This window comes from Amborella trichopoda, chromosome 2 (genome assembly GCF_054954075.1).
Source record: "Amborella trichopoda isolate Santa Cruz 75 chromosome 2, AtrichopodaSantaCruz75HAP2 v2.0, whole genome shotgun sequence".
Lineage (NCBI taxonomy): Eukaryota > Viridiplantae > Streptophyta > Magnoliopsida > Amborellales > Amborellaceae > Amborella > Amborella trichopoda.
In genome coordinates, this window is record NC_142337.1 from 63,393,578 (window position 1) to 63,411,438 (window position 17,861).

A 17,861-nucleotide genomic window follows, 5' to 3' on the forward strand; every position below is an offset into this window, starting at 1 on the left:
ATGGGATTTTCCTGTAAATTTCCTTTCCTAGATCTCTTATTATACATTGTTATTATTTATTTTCAAAATAACTAAATTTTATAGTTGAAATTAAAAATTGTCATCTACTAGATGATATAATTGGGAAATAACAAAAAAGTTCCATACATGGACCGGGTTTCTATGCGGCCAAGTATGCATATGTAGAAATGCGGGCGTATTAATAAATTTATTTTTGAAATGGATTTTTGGACTTAATTTTTAAGGACATGTAATCTCTAACATGGATATCATGAATATGAAAAACTAAACAAACTTTAAAAACTAGAAATAATGATTCTAGTAAAAAAATATTTAAATCGTTATTTTCTATTGTTTCTAGATGGAATGCCTACTTGCATCCATTTTGAAGATAGATGCTTTACACTCTTTGGACCGCATAATGTAGTCATGAAGTTCAGCCCGCATGAAACAATTTTCCTCCATATATTTATGATACTTTAACAAGTCCCCAATTTTTTTTATATTTTACGTTTTTGTCTGACTTTTCGGCATTATTATCCGAACTATCATGTTCAGAACTGGACTAAATACTTTCTATGTTATTCTTGTAAAAGTAGTCCAGAAGTTCGTTTTCACTCATTTTTGAGCTAAATTTAGGACTGAAACTTGGGACTTCTAGACTCAAAATTCACTTAAAAGACGTGTGCTGTGTGGATATCATACATTTGACCCAGATTTTTAAGGAATATACAATCCCTAACATGGGCATCATTAATGTGCCAAACAAAATTTGTTTTAGAAAGAGACATTTGAGCCATTGTTTGACCTTTTTCTTTGCAGGACCATTAATTACATCCATCTTTGAATGGTTTATGCCTCCGGGGATAGCTGTCCCCAATGCATGGGCTACTTTTCTTATATAAAATAACTAAATTTCAAACATGTCTACTTTCGGACCTTGAAAACATGAAATGTAGGTAATTTGGTAATCTAAAAAAATTGTAAAAACTAGGTACAAAGAGGACGACGCAAAAAAAAATATAGGTAGAAATTAAATAACTTTTAATTACATGAGCGCATAATTAACTCGAGTAATTAAGCAAGTAAAGTGTAATTATATTATAGAGAATTTTGCAATGGTATAACTAAATTCTTATAAAAATTTCATGTTGAAATATTGTGGGTGCCTCCAATTATGGATGCTTGAAACTAAATTTTGATGGTTCGTCCTTGAGAAACCTAGAAAAGACGGGGAATGGGGTGTGTGTCGTGATGTTGGGTGATTATATGATTCATCTTTGGGAAACCCAAGATGGGCCGGGATTGGGGGTGTGTGTTGGTGATGTTAGGGTGCTTTTATTTTTTGTTTTGCTAGCTACTGCGAAACATACTGAACAACACTTTTACGAGGGTTAATTATCTGGAGAGACAAGAAGTTGAGGAATTCTTTGATTGTAGAAGGTATTCTTCTGGCAATGTTCACAATTGGTATAATAGATCTTCAAGACCCGTGACACCTTAGGTCTAATGGGGCTGCAAATTTTGAAGCTTTTATCATATGGCAATGTGAGCTTTCACCGCATTTTTCGTGAGGCGAATGTGATTGCAAATGATTTAGCCAAGACATAAGGTGCTTTAAACTCTTTAGTTCTTTTCAAAGTTATTTTTGTAAGCATGTGATGGTGTTTGTAATAGCCCAATTCATCTAATAATATATAGTACTCCTGTTAAAATAAGAAATATTAGTTAATTGTGTGCTTCTCCATGTTTTTTTAGAGGGAGTGATACGTTTTGAAGAGAGGGAATTATGAATTAAGGATAATCTCAAAGATAAAACCAAATCAAGACCAGACCAACTATGGTCTTGTTGAGAGGGAGAATTATGAGAGAGAGGGAGAGAGATAATGACGAGACAGAGAGAGAGAGAGAGAGAGATAATTATTGAATTTAGGATGGATAAAACCAAAGCAAGGACCCACGAGCTATGGTCTCATCACCGTCCAATCCCAGCCATCCAGCCACCATATATCACGATACATATCAATAATTGTACTACGTTTAGTTTCGTAAATTTTGCTAAAAAATCTAGTATTCCTTTTTGCTACATTCCAAAGGACATTTTCTATATTTATCCCCTTCAAAAAAACAAAATAAAACGGGCGACTATCACAATATTTTTCGTAACAAATCAAAGCAAGGCGTAGCGCCCAAACATATTATGCTTTAAATAGTGGGTTTGTATGTAGAGGTCACAATTATTTACTACCGTGAAATTTGATCGTTTGGATGTGTTTGAAATTTTTTTATTTTAGATTTGAGCTTGGTCAATAAAATAATTGCTGCCATTCAATATCACATTTAGTGGTCAAGATCAATTGTGACCAACTTTGTATCGAAAGTAAATAGTTTCATCAAAGATATTGTTTTTCTATTAGAAATTTTTGTGATAGCTCAAAAATTAATTTTTATATTTAATTATAATATTAAAAAATTTAAAAATGATACAGATTTAACATATCTAAAAAATACTTAAAAATCTAAAAAATTGATGAGTAGGTAATGCATTAGAAGATGTACTATTTTGAATATTTAAAATTTACTTTGTCTCGTCATATGGGTCGAAACGATAAAATAAAGATATTTCAACATCCGAATAACCACTTGTTGAATTTTTTTCTCTCAATTGCCGTCCACTAGTCCTCAGTTATTCCTAATTCAAAGGTAATATTTATCAGTTTTGCGATTTCCTTAATTAAATCTGAGGCCCTACGAAAACGTAGAGCTCAAATTATCCTTAGTTAACTAATTTAAAAGTAATATTTTTTAGTTTTGCGATTTTGGTAAATAATTCTGCAGCCGCACGAAAACATAGAGCTAAAAGGAATCGTCATATATTTTCTCACGCAAAGTAAGGGAGAGAAGTGTAAAAAACGAGGGTGAGGAGAGACTGCAACCGTGTGCCTCATCTCTGAAAAACAGGAGTCTCAAAAAGCAGGGAGAGGAGAGAGACTGCAACCTTGTGCCTCACGGAAAACGAGAGAGAGGAGACACCAAAAACCAGAGAGAGAGAGGAGAGAGACTGCAACCTTGTGCGTCACGAAAAACAAGAGAGAGGAGACACCAAAAACCAGAGAGAGAGAGGAGAGAGACTGCAACCTTGTGCCTCACCAATTCATTGAGGGAGAAGGACTGCAACTTGCTTTCTCGTCTATTTCTAGAGAGAGAAAGAAACTCTCCAACCTTTTCCTCCTTAATTCCATCCGGAGAGAGACTGCGATCCTCGTTAATTCCTTCCGGAGAGAGACTGCGATCCGAGAGAGACTGCGAATTAGTGAGTTACAATCTCTTCCTCGTTAATTCCTTTGGTAGAGACTGCGAATTAGAGAGAGATTGCAATCTACAGAGATTGTAACTCTCTCTTCTCTCTTTTTCAAATTATGTCTGCAGTTTCTGTCCCGTCTTCCACCCCATGGCCTCTTCCAAACGAGAAGAATCACCAAAGCCCTAACGCTAGCCCTAATTCCCAACCAGAATCTACAGAAGCGCCATTTTTACTAGCCACAGATGAACCACAGAAGCCTGAACCCTCCATACCACCATTTTTACCAGCTATGGAACCCTCCATACCGCCATTTTTACCAGCCATGGAACCAGATGAACCGCAGAAGGACCTGGAACCCTCTATATCAGAACGGGAACCAGAACGAGAAGAAAAAACAGAACAAGCAACACCATCCTCTTCTCGAAACCGCCCAAACCCTAGGCCTTCTTCTGCATTAACTAATGAATCCTCTGAACTCTCTCCCTCCTCTTCCTCTCTGCTCCATCTCAGCTTCAACCAAGATTGTGGTTGCTTTGCTTGTGGAACAAGCCTAGGCCTGCAAATCTTCAATGTCGATCCCTTTCGCCCTATTTTCAGTCGCCATCTTGGTCCACCTGGTGTTGCCATTGTTGAAATGCTCTTTCGATGCAATATCCTAGCTTTTGTTGCAGCTCCTGGTCCTCACCCTCTCTTCCCACCCAATAAAGTCATGATCTGGGATGATCATGAGACAAAATGTATTGGTGAATTGTCTTTTCGATCTGAGGTTCGAGCTGTCAGGTTAAGGAGAGATAAGATCATCGTGATTTTGGAGCAAAAGATTTTTGTGTACAATTTTTTTGATTTACAGCTGATTCATCAGATTGAGACCATTGCAAATCCTAAGGGATTATGTGAGGTCTCTCATGGAGGTGGGCACATGGTTCTGGTTTGTTTAGGGTTACAAAAGGGGCAGGTGAGGATAGAGAATTATGGGTTGAAAAGGACCAAGTTTGTCTCTGCTCATGATTCTAGGATTGCGTGTTTCGGGTTAACCTTTGAAGGAAAGTTGGTTGCTACTGCGAGCACGAAAGGGACACTTGTGAGGGTTTTTAGCACAGTGGATGGAACCCTGCTTCAAGAGGTATTGCCGGTTGTTTTAGTTTTTGGCCTCTCACTTTCTATATGTATAAAACTCTCTATCATTTATATTTTAGATATGGAGTTTGGCTTGGAATTGGGTTTCTTTTTTTCTCCTGATTGCTTTGTCGTTGTTCAGATTTAGTTATTTGAATCAAAATTAAAAATTTTGGAATGGATTTACTGCTAATGTACTATTGTGCAATGATAAAAATGTTATCATTTGAAGGCATGTTTTTTGTTGTTGATTGTTCAGTACCTATCTTTATTCCTTTTTCTGGATCTAAGGTACTAGTTCTGTTTTGCAAGTTATTGGTACTAATCGTGTGTTTTTCTGTTTCACTGGGGTTTTGAAATCGAATCACATTTAGAATTATAGAAATGGAATGATAGTCATGTTATTTGGGATTAGTCGGCTGGGTGCAACCTTAGACATAGAGGTGTCTTAATTACAATTTCCTCCATAGGTATTCTTTACGATGTTTTCGTAGTGAAATGATTGGCTACGTGTCAAAAATGTGAGAGGTCTATGGGTAAATTTTTTTTTTCTGAAAGCTGTCATCCATCTATTCTTTTGTGTTTTTTTGTGGTGCTTTGAACTTGATTTTGTGTGGATTTGGGTTTTGGTTAGACACAAAATTTGAAGGAGTAGAACATTTGGTTCTTTTTGAGTTCCTTCTCTCATACAATTTGTTAACTATTAAGGCTTAGTTCATTAAAAGCTGGTGGAATATGGCATGTTCTTTGTTCTTGTTGGCCCACAGTCTTGTAATTTCTTACTTGCTACAGTTCTGTAAAAAAAACTTTGAGTAGTTTGCTTGTCCTGTATTGGGCCTATATTAAGTGGTTTCTTCTCTATTTTTCTTTTGCTGAATTGAAACCCCGAAGAATAAATTGAGGATTGCGTGCTGTAGATTTTGATTTAATAAAGTTTGCTCCAATTGGCAGTCCAATTTGTGCTTTACATAGGACTCATCGTGTTTGTTTTTCACTAGTCTTGATTCTTGAATTTTTTTTTTCTTTTCTCTTGTTTAAATTCTTTTAGCTTTGTATTGATGAATTGCATCCTTGCTCTTAGTTTTTCATCAAATGTTACACATAAGAAAGGGAACGGCTTTAGTTTTCGGAGGATAGTGATTGATTGTTTTGGTTTAGATGGCTGGAGAAAATAAGGGCTGATGGCATAATTTTTTTTTGAAACTGTTAACTGTTTTGATATGAGGTTTGTACACAACATGAACCACCAGCAGAGCAGCTGTTCAAGAATTAAAAACCCCTTATGGGGTAAACAAAAATAGCTTTACGATCTATACAGATTACAGTATTCTGTATACAATGTGTTCTATTAAGTTCTCAGAAAGGTGCTCGAAAGTCTCCTGTGAGATTGTCTGGGAGGCCCATCCTTATTGAGGGCGTCGGCCACAGCATTGGCCTCCCACCAGGTATGCTGCCAAACCACCCACATATCCCTGCACTGATGGAAGACTTCATAGAAAATGTGGGCCAAACTCCAAGGTCTCTGTGTGGATTCAGAGGCCCACACTATCACATTCTTCGAATCCCCCTCAACAATCAGGGCTGATGGCATAATGTTATACCAGTTGATTTTTTTTTGTAGATTCTTAGATGATATACAAAATGACATTGTTATTGCAGCTTCATTGACTTTTTTTATATTTTTTATTACCCATCATATTTCAGTTATCTGATTCTGGTTATGTTGATTCATTGGATTGTAAATCAATGGGCAAAATATAGGAAGAAAGGACGTGACGGAAGAGGGGAGGGTATAGGAGAAACAAGTATGAGGAGATGCAGAGGTGAAAGGGAGTACTTTTTGGGGTAGGGTTTGGTGGAAAGGGGGTGTGTTGTGGTGGTGGGAGAGGGAGTAACAAGAGGCCCGTAGAGAGAAATTACTTTAGAGATTGATGAATATAACGGAGAAGATGTTTGAGGGGGTGGTTTTTCTATCTCTTATATATACATGTCCCGCCATGTTGTTGTTAATCACAAGGTAGTGTCTCTCAGTTAAGAGGGAGCTGGGAGGACTCTCTTTTGACTAAGAACCCCTTCCCTTCAGATGACCTTAGCCCCTGATTATTGGTTTTCTTTTTCATTTTCCTTTCTTTGGGTTATGTCCTTTAGGTTGCATCCCTTATACAATTTGAGATAACTGCCATTGCCTCTGCAATTATAGTAAAAGTTGAACTTAGATCTCTGTTTCAAATCCGACAGGCCAGATTATTTATGTTTTGCCTGAAGAAAACATCATTGAATGAAAGAAAAACACTTTCCTGCAGTTATGAATGTGTTGTGGTGTGGGGTGGCATGTGTTTTTTTACCACACATTGTTTTGTTATCTAGTGCCTCCCTAGACAAGTGTTTTTGTGATTAGTAGTTAGCCAATATTCCATATTGTCTGGATTCTATGTGAAATGTACATTACTGGTTCCTTGCTAGACCTACTACACTTGTCAATCTACTTGTGACTAAAGAAAGTGCTTCTGGAGAATGGGCTCTAGGCAGAGGTGCTCGGGGTGGCGGGTGCCAAAATGTGATGTCTAGGGTTCCATTTTCACTACGTCCCAAGTTAAGATTCCCAAAAAAATAAAGTGTCACTGATGTTGTGTTTGCCTGAGCTTGGCTATTCAACTTCCATATGAATGCATGAGTCTTTGTGCCTCATAGGTTATTGAGTTCATCAAGGGATATGCATAAAGATTTGGCAATGGTTAAGCTTATAAGAGTACACAGCCATTAAATCATCCATGGGTGCATATGTGACATGTACATGTCTCAAGATTGATGCATTCAATTACATAAACTTTTTCATAGTTACATATGTAAGCAGATCCTAAGGGCCTTTTGAAGTTATTTGTCATGTCTTAAAACTTGCAATGGCATTCTGGAATCTCTCTCTCTGTCTCTCTCTTCTCTCTTTTTGATAATCTCTCTCACTCTCTCTATATATATATATATATACATGTGTGTGTGTATATCCATATATATGTATGTAGTATATATGTATATGCTTATCTCCTGTGTCAGTAATTCCCATTTATAAGATTTTTTTCAAACACATTTAAGTACAAAATCGAACATTCAGAATACAACACTAAGATCCCAACTTTCAAAATTCAAACCAAATCTCAGACCCCATTCTTAGAAGGTGGAACCCACCCATCCTAAGGTATTCGGGTTTTAGTTTTATGATTAGGGTAAATTGTGTTTCTAGTTGTTTTTTCAGAATCTTGTTTTAGAAATTTATCTGGAAGAAGAGCGATATTTGTGGGGAAAGATGGCTAATATGATACAAATAGACACACAAGCACAAACACACACAGTCATACACTAAAAGTTTTCACTTTTCAATAATACAGTAGAGTATCTATAATATTGAACAAAGATGGTTACATAAAATAGACATGGGGACAATTGACTGTATGATGGATACTACATAAATAAAGATAGCTCAGCCTTTTCTTCCTTCTCGTTCCTTGTCATTCCTTCTTGTTCCTTGTCCCTCTTCAATAAGGTTTCATGTAAATTGGTGAAAATGACTTATTGCAGGATAAAATTGTGATAACATTAGTATGTTATTGGAAGCGAATTGATAGGTCAACTACTTGTCAAATGATTATAATAAATTGCTTGTAATTTATAATGCCTCTAACATCTTTGCATAAATTATTGTTCTATATTCATATCTTGACGACGATATTCATGTCCTTGATGATGATATTCATGTCTATCTGTTTTCAGTGTCTTTCATATTATGATCCATTTTTCTATCTTAATCAAAGCTTAAATTAGAAGTTTGTTAAATGCATCAAAGGTTCGAAGAGGTGCGGATAGGGCAGAGATATACAGTCTGGCTTTCTCAGAGACTGCTGAGTGGCTTGCAGTCTCTAGTGACAAGGGCACAGTTCATGTATTTAGCCTCAAGCTCAATTTCAAGGAAAAATCACCTGTGCCTTCTGACACCAATGCTCTAACGTCTGGGGGCGACCATTCCAGTTCATCACTCTCTTTCTTCAAGGGTATGGCACAGTGAAAGATGGATGAAATTATTGACCATTGTCTTGTTGTAATATAGTTAAATGAGAAAATGCTGCTGATTTCAAAGACGAAATTTGCTGAGGGAAGGAAAGAGAAAGTACATGAAATTAGCAAATGTAGCTGGTTTTTAAAAATTGAATTTTTCGGAAGGGTTTTGCAGTTTTTCTTGAATGAGGGAGGGAGGAAGAGGTTTTGTGGTATTTTGTCGATTGATTAGTTTTCCAAGTTGTTGCTATTATAATTGAAGATTCAAATTTACTTGAGATTTTGTAGTTTCTTATTTGGAATAACAGAAAGATCCATTTACTCGGAGGGCTGAAAAAATCTGTTTGTGTGCAGGGGTTTTGCCTAAGTATTTCAGTTCTGAATGGTCAGTGGCACAATTTCGCTTGCCTGAAGGGTCTCAATACATTGTGGCCTTTGGACATCAGAAGAACACAATTGTGATACTTGGGCTTGATGGAAGGTAACTTACCTGGAAAACAGACATTTTTGAGATGTTAAAGATTTTGACTAGAGTTTCGAGGATACCGAAGGTTAAGTAATCACTAAAAATGAAGCAAAAGAAAAGGAAAAGGGTTGGGGTGGGGTGGGGGGATGGGATCTGCTCTTTACCATGCATTGGGTCTTATTCTTTTCTTCAGGAAACTTGGATGGAATATATGCCTGTTTGTGTAAATAGTTTTAACTTTGAGCGGTTGCCAAAACATTTTTGCAGTGTTTTTAGGATTAGAAGATGCTATATCCAAAATTTGATTGATAAAACAATATCTAAATAGCTAATAGAAAAAGGAATAATGCAAGAGCCAAAAACTGATAAAAATCTTTTATGAGATTTTGGTCACGTATTGAGGTTGTATGCGTGCTGTTTAACTGCTACTGTTCTAGTACTCTACTTCTTCAAATGACAATTAATGTCAAGTCTTACTTGTAAGAGAGTTTTAGACGCTCCTATTTAGACTACAATAACCAAAATGTTTAATCCACTTTCTAGTTTCGCAGTTTTTTTGTTATTCACTGTAGACAGTTTGAAGTTTTAATTCATCTTTCGTTATCTTTTGGATTTCAACTTCTTGACCTCTCTCCAATAGTTCAAGTCAATTTGACAACTGAAATTTGAATGGATTTAAAAATGCAGCTTCTATCGTTGTCGGTTCAATCCTGTTCAAAGTGGAGAAATGGTTCAGCTGGAGCATCACAACTTTCTGAAGCCGGATGTTACTTTTTAGCGTATGAAATGAGGATATGATCTTAATTTACAAGAACAATCTTATTTCAAAGGTTGGTAGTCCTATTTTTCACTTGTATTCTCCCTAGTAACACACCATGGGATACGGTTTGGATGATGATTCACCCTAAAAACCCTAAATTTTATGAGATTGTAAATATCTGTAATTAGTGGGCTTGCTACCCCTTTGGGTTGCTTGGGAGGGAACTTGTGAATATGGTGGAACATAGTTGCATTAGTTGAATAAATGAAACTGTATAGAGTGCCTGTATAATGTGAGTAGAAGCCAATGAGTTTCATGTATGCTGGACTTCATCATCCATCTATATCAAGCTTCTATTATTCTTATAACCTGTGAATTTGCTAATGAAAGGATTTTGAAGGGAAGTGATGTATAGAAATAGTTGGTTGCCAACTTGCTGTTCCTTTGTTTATATTATGCCCTAAGATGGGATGCCGGAAATACGAAAATGCCTCGGCACCATCCCAGATTTGACATCTCATTCCTTTGCAATCCTCTTGTTGATGACTACTGCTTAACTACCTAAGTTTTATGAGAGAGAGCCTTACAAGGTTGTATAGTTGGTTATACTATGGTTTCAGATCATTCCTCATTTTCCACGTAAGGAAGTTTCATACTTTTCCTCAAAAAAAGAAGGAAAGGATTTGTTTAAGGTGTCGAGCTTATGCTATTGAACTAAGATGCACCTCAAAAATCCTTTAGAAGAGAATTTAGACATTGGGGAAAAAAAAAAAAAGCCTATCTGAACATAGACAAGCTCAAAATAAAGGCTTCCAATGGCATGCGGTTGACCAACGTCATAGTCGATTGGTTGGAGTAGAACCAGCGCCACTGATGGCATTTTGGCATTAGAAAACCCCCCAATTTTTCATCTTGACTTGGAGATGTATAGATACGAAGGAAAAAAAAAAAGGCATTCAAGGTTTGAATTGCAACAAAGTTATTTGGACTGGCTATTTTTAAGAGTTTAATTTTTATAGATCAACTCAATTTGTACTATTTTTTATTAAATTTCATTGCTACAGCCGAAAAATAGATTTTAAGTCATTCTAAAGTTTGTGACACCAGAACTACATAGGTAAAATTTAAAGGTGTGTTTTGTATAAGGTTGAGGCTCTAAACAATCAAAGTAGGGTGTAGGGTGTGCCCCTAAATAATGTTGAAAGATATTTTTTGGTGGCAAAAAACTTTTGTGATGGTTTGAAAATTTATTTTCATATTTAATTATAGAATTTAAAGCTTTAAAAATAATGTAGATTGAGTAGATCTATAAATATTTAAAAATATTAAAAATTGATAGCCCAGATAGTGCATTATAAGATACGTATTTCAAGCATTGAAATCTAATTTTTCACATCTATACATCTTGAGGTCAAGATGATCAATTTGATGTTTTTCAATGTCAAAATAATCTCTTCTAGTGAATTTTTGAGGTATGTTTTAATTTGATTATTTAGGATCTCAACCCTATATAACTTTTCCCTGTTTAACCGATGCTCTAAGCAATCAAAACATCCACCTCAGGTGGGAAGGGAATGGGCAAAAATTTTATGGGTGCGGTTTGTATAGAGCTGAGGCTCTAAACAATCAAAATAAAGCGCATGTGGTTTGTATAGAGCTGAGGCTCTAAACAATCAAAATAAAGCGCATCTTAAAATAGTGTCGAGAAATGTGTTTTCAATATTGGAAATCTTTGTGATAGCCTTAAAGTATATTTTTATTTTTAATTATAAAATTTCAAACTTCAAAAATAATGTAGATCAAGCATATCTATGGAAGCTTGAAAATCTTGAAAATTGACGGTCCAAAAATACGATACAAAATGTACTATTTTCAAAACTTGAAATCCATTTTTTTATGTTCATACATCTTGATGTCGAGATGTGATCAATTTGAAGAAATTTAGGCATCAAAACAACCTATTCTAATGAAATTTTTGAGGTGGGCTCTAATTTGATTGTTTAGTGCCTCTGCTCTATATAAACTTTTTCCGTTGTATATACCTTGCTGAAACTAAGAGGGATTCGTCTTGCACGAAGTCATGAACAATAATGGTGGTCAGAGGGTGAAAAGTTCAGAGAAAGGTGGTTTGCCATGCTGAGCAGCAATATAAGTATTTTACTGCACTTTGATCTTCCTCCTCTATTGTGAATGTAGATTTTTGGGATTACATTTGATATAATCACTGTTTTTTTATGGATGCAATCTCAAAAAATAAGAGATAAACTCACTGTAACTCGACATCTGCTGTAGTTGTTACCTTGAGAAAACACTCAAATCAATCTTTCTCCAATTATAAATTGGAGTTGCTCTTTTCTTGCGCTGAAAAATGCGTAATCTTTCTACAATGACACTATATTTGATGTGCATTTCTTATGAACAATAACTTTTATTCTTGTGATGGATAATCTACTACAATATGGGACTTTTTACTACTGTAATGGAGGAGAAGATACTCTTCAATGTGCTGATGATTTATCTGCTGAATAAGTCTAATCACGTCCATTTTGTTTTTGAATGATAATCAAATTCATGCATGAATAAGTTTTGGGTTTCCAAGGTACAAATTAAGGTTTTCTTAGGAGCATCAAACATGGATTGGATTAGAGAGAGGAGTTTGGGGCAGGAAAAGGAAACACAGGGAGGGTGCATAGGTTTCGTGAGATTTCTTGAGCTTAGAGAGACAAGAACATAAAGAGAGAAAGAGGTTTCCAATGAGGTGGCAATGGGGAGTTGCAGAGGTAGTAAGAAGTGGTAGACTGAGAACGGTTGTTGAGTTTAGAGAGACAAGAACCCAGAGGAGAGAGAGAGAGATAGGATTTCAATGAGGAGGTGATGGGAGTTGCAGAGGTAGTAAGGAAGTCTTAAGTATCTTTCCAAATTTGATAAACATCACTGATGCAAAACTAGTTTATAAGCCATGATCAAGTTCTCGCTTTCAAATTTGACAAACATCGTAGTACAAAATAGTTTCGAATTATCAAATTGATGCAGCAATACAAAATTAGTTTTGAAAAGTTTATATAAGGTTGCAACCTTAAAATGTCGAATTCCATATGCTCTTAAAAAATCCATCGGATAAAATTCTTTTAATGTTAAGGGACCTTCTAATTGATCACCTTGACATTGAGATGTATATATATATATATATATATATATATATATATATATATATATATATATATATATATATATATATATATATATATATATATATATATATATATATATATATATATATGGAAAAAGATGGGATTAGCCCACTAGCTCATATGAACATATGAATCCAATGGCCCAGATTGAATCTGGGCCGATCTGACGATCACAGATGTCCGGTAGTGTTTGAATTTTATTTATTTTTCTACAGATCCAAATCAATTGAAATTTTAGATGTGTGTTTTTGGGGGTATTTTGGTTAATTTATTTCATGTAAAATATTTTTTTGATATTTTTCAAAGATTCACCTATTTTTGATGAACACACGTCTAAAATTTCAAGTGATTTGAATTTGGAGAAAAAAAACTAAAATTCAAATACTACCGGACATCCGTGATCGTCAGATAGGCCGAGATTCAATATAGGACATTGGGCTCATATGTGCATATGAGCTAGTGGGCTAATATCATCTTTTCCCTATATATATATATATATATATATATATATATATATATATATATATAAAGGATATTGAGTTTCAAAAATAGTGCATCTTGCAACACATTATCTAGACCGTCCATTTTCAAGATTTTCATATGTTTATAGATCTATTTGATTTTAATTATTTTTGGAGTTTAAAGTTTTATAATTGGATATGAAAATAGATTTTTAGATAATCCTAAGAATCTCTTATACCAAAAGTACATATTATGATATAATTTGGAGGTGTGCTTTAATTGGATTGTTTAAGGTTGCAACCTTATAGAAATTGCACCCTTTTCTATAGTTTGAAATACATCACTAATCCAAAATAGGGTTGACTGTGAAATTTGAAACAACTATTTTTTTTTTTAATTTTTATGGCATTGTATATTAATGAGACCATTTATCTTTAGTACCAAGAGGTCACAATTGGTACTAGCCATTAGAAGTCAATTTGGATGGCTTGGGGTGTCACAAAGTTCGATTTTTTTTTTTTTTGATACATTCACAACCATCCAATTTGAAATTTGATGGATGGAAGTTATTATGACTTCTTTGTATTAAAAGTAAATAACCTCTTTATATGCTTTCTCTTTTTTATGGAAATGTATACAATAAGACTATTTACCTTTAGTGTACAAGGTGGTCACAATTAATCTTGACCATTGGATGTGAAATTGGGTGGCTGCATTTATTCCATTGACTAAGCTCAAAGTTAAAAAAAAATTCGTCAAAATTTGTAGCTCACCTAAGTTATTAGATTTCACATCGAATGGTTATAAATAATTGTGATCTTTTTATACCAAAATTAAATGTTCTCCTTGTATATGGTCTCTTTTTTTATTTAGTTTTAGATATTAATCTTTCACCACATCAACATATGTCAAGCCTTGCATCTTCATCCTTACTAATTAGCTTTCTATTTTATGAAATGTCACTTAGGTAATTATAGTGTCATCTTTAACCTAAAATAGTTATGATTCTTATATTCAACAAAAATCACTAATCCAAAATCCAAAATCCAAAATCCAAAATCCAAAATCATTCTTGTTGATTTTTTAATTTTATTTTTAAACACCCATTTATCCCCAAATTGTATACATTTAATCCAAAATCATGGCAGTCAATTGCATACATTTAATCTTGTGTATGTTTATGCACATTTAATCCTCCGTATATTTTTATGCAAATCCAAAGAAACCCGCTTGCTTGAAAGTAAAGACTATTACCCTAAACCCTCCATTTAATTAAATTTGGTTTATGGTTTTTCCTTTTATGAAACAAGTGAGTCGCGAGAGTGGAACATTTGGGCGGCTAATAACCAAATCGGAACACATAAGTACAGCCTAAGAAGATGACTTGAGGACTGGAGAAAGAGAATCGGAGCACATAAGTACCATTTTTCGTTTGGTTGATTACAATTTCAACCTACCTTATGAAATGGTACATCTGTGTATAGAAAAAACTATACTTGTCCGCATCGCATAACTCATTACTCTACAAAGGAAAATAGAAGGATACATAAATATAAGAATTAATAATCACATAACACAACACATAACAGCTTATAAAAACAAGAAGATATTGTAATGATTAGTAAATTAGAAATCAATCAGCTTATTAAAATTTCCAATACTATTTAGAATGGTTATTACGAATAATATTGAATTTTTGTAAATTAAATTGTTAAAATATCCTAAACTTGGAAATTTAGAAAAGCATAATTAGAAAAAAAAAAAAAAATAAATCATCTTAGAGAATAAAGAAGTAAATTATTCATTTATTAAAAATAAATAAATGTTTATTTATTTAAAATTTTACCTCAACGGTCTTCTCTAATATCTCATTATTCTCATAGGCCACGCATTTTTTTTTTTTGGTCTTGGTAGACCTTTTTGAAAGTCTTTTTGGTTTTGGTTTTTCTTTTTAAAAGTTGGGTTGGAATTTGTAGCAGAAGAGTAAGCATGTTACTGTTATCAAGTGTGGAGACTATGTTTCCATGATTCAAATTCATGCAAAACACGTTGAGATTATATTTGGGTACACTAGATGTGAAATGAACTAATTAAATTCATTTTTTTTAAAATGATTTTAAAAAGAAATGAACTAGTTATATTTAGAAAATTTGCCTTTTAAAATATCTAAAATTTAGAAAGAAGTGATTACTCACCCCCTTATGGACTTTCATCCTATGTGTACTCTTGGGTCTAGTAAAAATCCGTAGACCCCAATAACATTTATTAATAAGATACTAACCCCCTTCCTCCATATTTTTCACTATCTAAATTACCATTTTAACAATATTTTTTATTCGATTCCCACCTTTAACTCAAAAACCATAAACCCTTAACAACCCACTATTTTTCCTCTTTGTAAAGCCTGAAATAACAAAAGAACGGCTCAAAGCCGTTGAATAGAGCTGAATAAATAAAGAAAAAAGTTTATATAAAGTAGCAATCTTATATTGTTGAAATAAGGTGCACATAGAAAATCCTTGAAAAGAGAGCGTTATGGGGTTGAAGAGCCCTCCAATTCATCATCTCGACCTTGAGATATATAGATATAAAAAAATAAGGAAAGGAATTTCAAGTCCAACAAGTAGTGTATCTTGTAGTAAGTAGTGTATCTAGATAGTCTATTTTCAAGATTTCAAGTGTTTATAGATCTAATCGATTTGTATTATTTTTAAAATTTTAAATTTCATAATTAAGGATGAAAATAGATTTTCAAGCTATAATAAAGTTTCCAACATCAAAACAATATCTCCAAGCCAATTTTAGAGGTTTCCTTACTTCTACTTTATAAGGAAAGGCAACTTATACATACCTCATCCATGATAAAAGGAAAAAGTTTATAAAACTTTACAACTTTGTACTATTGAAGTAAGGTGCACCTCAAAAATCCAGTAGAAAAAGAGTGTTATGAAGTTGGAAAACCTTTCAGCTCATCTTCTCAATCTTGAGATATTGATTGAGATATATGGATATAAAAAGGAAAAAAAGAATTTCAAGTCTTAAAAATAGTGCATCTTGTAACAAGGTATCTGGACAATCTATTTTTAAGATTTTTGAGTGTTTATAGATTTCTTTGATCAATATTTTTTTTAAAAAAAAAATTAAAATTCTTATTATTAAGGCTCAAAATAGATTTTAAGAAGCCACCATAAGATTTTTTACACCGGAACTACATATTCGAACAAAGCTTAGAAGCGTACCTTACTTGTCTGGTATAAGAAGTGTTGACTTCAAAAAATCGACGAGAGCAAATGAACAAATATGTGCACAAAATTAATGATTTTATAAAATAGCAACATTTAAACGTCTCTCTCTCTCCATGAGTAATCAAACCGAACCCAAACTCAAAGAGTGGATATTTGAGAGTCCCCTATACCGGGGAAATCAATGATGGAGATCCCCCGAATGCCAGCTCAAAAACTACATCCTAACCGTCCATCAAGTCGCCTAGGCTCTATAGATATTATAGAGAGTAGCAACTCATAGTAAGGCTAATAAACAAGCAATTGGCTTCCATAAATAGCAATCCTTGCTCTCCGTCAATGTATGTTAATTTCTTTATTTTCGTACAAATTTTCATAGTTTTCCACAAAATCTCTATCTCCCTCACTTTCCCTCTCTTAGGATTGGAATTAAGGACATTAAAGATTTTGACGAGAGATTCATGAAAGGATAGGTAATTTGTTTCAAGTGAGAGGTGAAAGGATAGGTAATTTGTTTCAAGTGAGAGGCTCTAAAAAGAGCAATGAGAATGACCTAAACGATATGGATGAAAGTAGTGAAAATATATATTTTAATTTATTGCCTCGTGAAAGACAGGGTAATTTGGTTCAAGTGAAAAGCTTTGAAAAGAGCAATGAGAAATGCTTAAATGATAATGGATAAAAGTAGTGAGAAAATATATAGTAATTTATTGTCTTATTGAGAGTTTGACCCTTGATATAGGCTAATTATAAACTAGGGTTGGTGTAGTCGAGTCCAAATAGTTAGGATAAAGCTCAGATAATGATCATGAAAGATTTAAACTAAAGGATATTGAAGGCTAAGTAATCGTTATAGTATAGTTTTATGTAGTATAAAACTATGTATTTTTGTTACAAGGAGGTTACAATAGTTATTAACCATTAGATGTAAAATTGGATGGCTTCGAGTGTGCTACAAATATTTGAGAATTTCTTTTTTGTGAAATTTGAATCTAATTAATAGCACCCTCACAACCACCCGATTTGAAATCTAAAGGACGAGAGAGATTGTGACTTCCTTGTATTAAAAATAAATGGTTTAGTTATATTCTTTTCCAAAAATCTTATATGAGATCTTGATCGCATATTGGTGATGTATCTATGTGTGCTCTTTAGCTGCCAGTAGTTTAGTACCCATCAATTTTTGCGAACCAATTCTTAAATTTTGCAGTGTAATACTGTACAGATCCTCATTAAAATGAGGATTAGTGTCAATTCTGGCTGGTAGCCAACT

At 34.0% G+C, this 17,861-nt stretch overlaps 1 protein-coding gene across 2 annotated transcripts; it reads left to right on the forward strand.

Annotated features, from left to right (window-relative positions):
• The first annotated feature begins 2,937 nt into the window (after positions 1 to 2,937).
• LOC18445326 (autophagy-related protein 18a) lies at positions 2,938 to 10,061 on the forward strand. 2 transcript variants are annotated; one of them, XM_006855465.4, is made up of 4 exons: positions 2,938 to 4,427; positions 8,259 to 8,463; positions 8,822 to 8,948; positions 9,621 to 10,061. In XM_006855465.4, exons 1-4 carry the CDS (start codon positions 3,420 to 3,422, stop codon positions 9,709 to 9,711), a joined length of 1,431 nt encoding a protein of 476 aa, XP_006855527.1. In that variant the 5' UTR covers positions 2,938 to 3,419; the 3' UTR covers positions 9,712 to 10,061. The 2 variants fall into 2 exon arrangements, with proteins under 2 accessions (XP_006855527.1, XP_088715527.1); XM_088859401.1 differs by lacking the exon at positions 8,259 to 8,463.
• Positions 10,062 to 17,861: the final 7,800 nt, after the last annotated feature.